The following is a 5,000-nucleotide window of genomic DNA, read 5'->3' as shown; positions in this document are numbered from 1 at the left end:
TATTATTTTACATCAGCAGATTCCTCTGGCTTGAAAGAGGACATGCAAAACACAAGCAAAGATGTTAGTGCATCCTCAAGTAGTATGTTTACACTTGACTCAACTGTTGATAGTAGTGTTGAGGAAATTCAAGGGATAACACAAGGTGGGTCTTTCATGTTTTCACGTCAGTTTTTCTTAATGACAAGTATTCTATAAACATTGATCTCACCATTAATCACACCATTAATCATCAAGTATAGAAATATACAAATCACAATCAGATCTGTTGCTGCATACATCTATAACATTTTAAGATAGAGCACAGTTATTACTGTGGACTTTCTGGTCCAAGTGATCACACAAGGCAGTATTTTTATTTTTATTTACAGTGACCTGATTTTCTTTTAAATTAGCAAACATGTGCTGTTATTGTTTAGGATTTTTAGAAATACTTACTACTTAATACATATCTTGTGCATATGCTCACAACAAAATCTAGAAATGGACATGATCGAAACACTAAATTCATTTTCATATTTATCAAGTTAAGAATTCAAATACTGTTACTGTATACATTATTAATTCTAAAATAATCACATAATCAGACTTTATAAGTGAATTGTTTCATTTGCTTATAGATCTACAAATAGAAATTACTGCACAGTGGGTAAACAGCCTCACAGCTTAATACTCTTGTTTATTCAGTAGATTCCTCAAGCAGAAAAGGGGACTTGCAGGACACAAATAATGATAGTGCTGTGTCACCAAATGGCATGTTTACTATTGACCCAACTGCTGATGACATTGTGGAAGATATCCAAGAGGAAGGTAAGTCTTTCAGGCTTTGGGGGGGGAAAAAAAAGTGATTATGTTTGTGATTCAGGATTTATTATACATTGACTTCATTTCATGTCCCTTGAAATAACTGAGGGTTCTAGATTTTCTTGCTAATTGATATAAAACTATAGAGAAAATGATAGATGATAGGTTACTTGCAGAATAATTATTTTGAAAGGGAGATGAGATATGAGTGACTGTTTATCTGTACAATATTTTTATATGTATTTTTCTCTATCTCTTTCTGGTCTTTCTCATGCCTTACACTTTCAATTTCTGTTTTAATTGCAGAGGTTAATATGCCAGAAGGTATAAATCTTGACATTGAGGGTGACGAAGAAGAGTGCTCAGTAGGACCTGTGTCCAGGCTAGATATTGTTCCTTCTTACGATGCTGTGAGTTCTGCAGAAGGCGTTTCTGTTTTCATATCTGTTTGTATAGGATTCCTGTCCAAAGAAGGAAGGAAAGAGATATACCTGTTTTATAATAAAACTCATAAAATGCATTTAATTATTTATTTATTTTATTATTATTATTATTATTATTATTATTGTTATTTATTATTATTATTATTATTATTATTATTATTATTGTTATTATTATTATTATTATTATTATTATTATTATTATTATTATTATTTTAGTTTTAGTATAGGTTTAGACCAATATGTGCAGAATAAGACATATATACAAACATCCTTCTTACAGAGTTTTACTGGAATCCTCACGGATGTAGAATATAACATGGAAACTGGGAAGAAGATCAATGATGCTTTGCCTAAGATGTGCTGTTTCAATTGTCTGGGAGACCACAATGTCAGTGACTGCCCAAAGCCCCAAGATATGCAGAGGATCGCTGCTAACAGAAAGAAACACAATGTCACGAGAGTGCCAAATGTGTAAGAGGAATTGATGTTTGCTAGTTTGTAGTTTTAGAAGGGAGTGTGTACTTGTATGTATGTATGTATGTTGTAGGTGTAGTTGTTAAGAATTTCTTATTATTGTTTTTTTTTTGGCATATTTACATTTAGCTTAGATTTCTGGAGAAGTTTGTTAGTACCTTTATCTTGTTAATACACTTTAATTCATCAATTCTTTTATTTATATATATATATATATATATATATATATATATATATATATATATATATATATATATATATATATATATGCATTAATTATATTAGCTTTTTTTTCTCCCATTCATAATTTTTTTTTTTCCAGATTTAGGGTAGTGAAGTGCAATGGTTAGTCATTACAAATATGTCTCCATGTTTGTAATAAATTTCCATCTCTTTATATTGTTTTTTAAATTTCTTCTTCCTTTTCTTTGAATCCTGTTATGTTTCCCTACAGGAGGTATCATGAAGATGGGGAAAACAAATATGGGCACTTCCAGCCGGGAAAGTTCAGTGAAAACCTTAGGTATGCCTTGGGGCTGCGGCCAAACCAGCTACCCATTTTTATATACCGCATGCGGGTGCTTGGCTATCCCCCAGGCTGGCTGAGGGATGCTGAAGTCCATCAGGCAGACATGAAGTTATATGATGCCACAGGGAAGTGTAAGTAGACGCCTTGGATTTGGCTTTGGCTTGCAAATAAATAGGTATAATCATCAGGAGTCTTCATTGCAGTGAAGGAGTTAGATAGTTTTCCATCTGCTCTGAATTTTGGTTATATTATGTTTCAGTGATTATATTCTTTTCAGAAAAATAGTCTTCAGTGATTTTTTTTATGGAGTATATATTTTATACAATATTTAGTATTGACACATTTACAATGTATTATCACAGATGGTCATGTAGATATTGTGGTATGATTATAACAGTACAATTCAGAACTGTAAAGAAAATCCTAATTTTAATGGATTATGTACAATTTCTTTGGCAGCTGTATCACACCCAGACTTAGAAGATGGAGAGACAGACCCAGTTCTTGTGAAATACAAGCCAGAGAAACTAGTTAGCTTTCCAGGCTTTAATGATCCAATGCCTCACAGAACCAGAGAGGTTTGTAAGCTTTTTTTTTTTTTTGCTATGCTACATAGATTTAGCAACTCAGTCTACATCAAAGTGATCTATATGAATATGATGGCATGAGTAAATTTCCAAATCTTGATAACTTAATATGTCTAAAACCTCATTGTTGCAGGAGGGACACCTTTACAACTGCCCTCCCATTCAGCCTTATCACCAACGCCCAGAGTTTCTGAAGTACATGAACATGAATAGAGCTCAGGCTTACAAGAAGAAGAAACTAAAATCTAGCAGTTTAAAAGGCAATAATACAAATGAGGCTGATGTTGCAATTGCAGCAGAAATGGAAGTCGATGGTAAGAATTTTATTGATGTTTCCAGAGTTAGGATGAAATATACACTGGGTTTTCAAGTTGGGTTTTCAAGTTATTCATGTTGATAATATGTTCTTCAAATATTCTCTCAACAGACTCAGAGTTGAATAGATCTGCACACATAGAGTTCAACCCCCCACTTCCCAGTGAGCCTCTGCCACCACCACCTCCAGATGACCTTCCCGAACCTCCTCCTCCTCCCCCTCCAGAGGAAAAGGTAAAAATTCTCACTTCCTTTGGTGTCGCAGTTATTTCTTAATGACTTCCATAAGAGGTAAACTAAAAACTAAAGTTATTTGTGAACTGCACATTGGAATCTTTTGAAATTTAGTTGTGCCGACTTTGACGATGTCTTGGAGGTTGGTTAGGAAGTTCCATTAGTAATGGGTTCAGAGAAATGGGGAATGGAAGGTCCCAGCCTTTGAAAGAGAAAAGGAATGAGATAAATGCTTAAGCTTTTTGCATTATGCCTCTGATAAATATGTTCACTGTGTATTATTTCAGGATATGGAAGAAGGTGAAATTAGTGAAGATTCACAAGCATCTTTGGGTGACCTGGAGGAGAAAAGACTCAAGATCCTTAGAGAACTTGAGGATGCTGCATCGCAAGGCGCAGCAGACGAACAAAAAACGAAGAAGGAGGACCGTCCCACACCAGCGAAAGACAGCAGCAGCAAAACGGATGTCAGGAGTGAAGTGGCTGAAACTTCTGAGGAAAGTAGGACGTCCAATAAGATGTCCAGCGACCCGAGCGAATCTGAGAATTCCATGAGCAGCGACACATTGGAGAGCGCCAGCAAGAAAATGAAACAGTATCACCGGTCGCATTCGAAGGGCTTTAAACTGGGTGCTGCCATTCCTGATTCTTGCACGCCCTTCAAAACTCTTCCAAATGCAGATTCATGGAAAGTCGACGTCAGTGATCACATAAACTTTGACAACTTGCCTGACGCTCTTGGAACTTGGGAGAAAATGAAGGGTCTCATGAGCACTGTCAGGAAAAGGGTAAGGGAGCTGCAAGCCGAAGAAGACGAGTGACAGATTTTTTTTTAGAGTATGATGAATTCCAAGGGGAAAAATATATATATGTGAATTCCAGTTATAATGGTGAATTTATTTTGTGCTGTTTCACACTTGAAGAAAAAGGGATTGCGGCTTCTCAGAAAAAGTGTAAATGAAATCATCCTTCATATGAGAATGCAACAACCAAAATCTGTAGCTTCGTGCAAGCTAGCATGGTAAGTCAACACGCAGAACTGTCCAATTGATATTTTACAGTTTTTAAAAAATAAAATCCTGTTTTCTTCATGAGTAATTACTTGACCTTGGTGGGAATTGTGTAACCTAGAAATACAGTATCAGGAAGTTGCAAATTGTAAGTATTAGGAAAGGACATGAGGTAATTAAGGCATGTGAAAAAGCAGACAGTTTATAAGCTGGCTTTTTTTTACTTTTTTTACTTCCTTTACATTTCTGCTTTTACTCACTTACCTCACAATAACGCCATTGTGCGAATAGGTGTTATTTGTGATGTTATTTAATCGTACAATTCAGTATTTATTTCTGACATTAATTACTCCCAACATCATTCAAGAAAGCTTAAAGAGTATTTCAAAATCGATGTTCTCAGAATAATGAACAGAAGAACCAGGGGCAGTAATCAAGAAAGTCTTAGACTTCGAAATTTGTTTTTGTTTTTGATATTTGTTTTCTTCTCCCCCTTTCTTTTTCCTTCTCTTCTTTATCCTCTGTCCACATCCTAAGGTGTGAGAAAGGATGAAAGAAGGGTTTTGTGTCCGGCTTCGGGAGCCATGGGCACGGTACTCCCTTG

The 5,000-nt window shown here is 35.3% G+C and overlaps 1 protein-coding gene across 17 annotated transcripts in view; it reads left to right on the top strand.

The window, feature by feature from the left end:
• Positions 1-4,477, top strand: part of LOC119582439 (zinc finger CCHC domain-containing protein 8 homolog) — a 10,479-nt gene extending 6,002 nt beyond the window's left edge. For 12 of the 17 annotated variants that reach the window (XM_037930669.1, XM_037930674.1, XM_037930666.1 and 9 more), the window contains 9 exons: positions 17-145; positions 688-810; positions 1,111-1,214; positions 1,528-1,718; positions 2,176-2,381; positions 2,710-2,828; positions 2,971-3,151; positions 3,265-3,386; positions 3,674-4,477. In XM_037930669.1, coding sequence (XP_037786597.1) covers positions 17-145; positions 688-810; positions 1,111-1,214; positions 1,528-1,718; positions 2,176-2,381; positions 2,710-2,828; positions 2,971-3,151; positions 3,265-3,386; positions 3,674-4,207 — 1,709 coding nt within the window. In that variant the 3' untranslated portion in view covers positions 4,208-4,477. The remainder of the gene's footprint in view (positions 1-16; positions 146-687; positions 811-1,110; positions 1,215-1,527; positions 1,719-2,175; positions 2,382-2,709; positions 2,829-2,970; positions 3,152-3,264; positions 3,387-3,673) is intronic. The other 5 variants (XM_037930670.1, XM_037930671.1, XM_037930664.1 and 2 more) reach the window with 3 other exon arrangements.
• Positions 4,478-5,000: the final 523 nt, after the last annotated feature.

Source organism: Penaeus monodon, chromosome 16 (assembly GCF_015228065.2).
Source record: "Penaeus monodon isolate SGIC_2016 chromosome 16, NSTDA_Pmon_1, whole genome shotgun sequence".
Lineage (NCBI taxonomy): Eukaryota > Metazoa > Arthropoda > Malacostraca > Decapoda > Penaeidae > Penaeus > Penaeus monodon.
The sequence above is the reverse complement of the archived record's forward strand: the minus strand, read 5'-3'. Positions and strand labels throughout refer to the sequence as shown.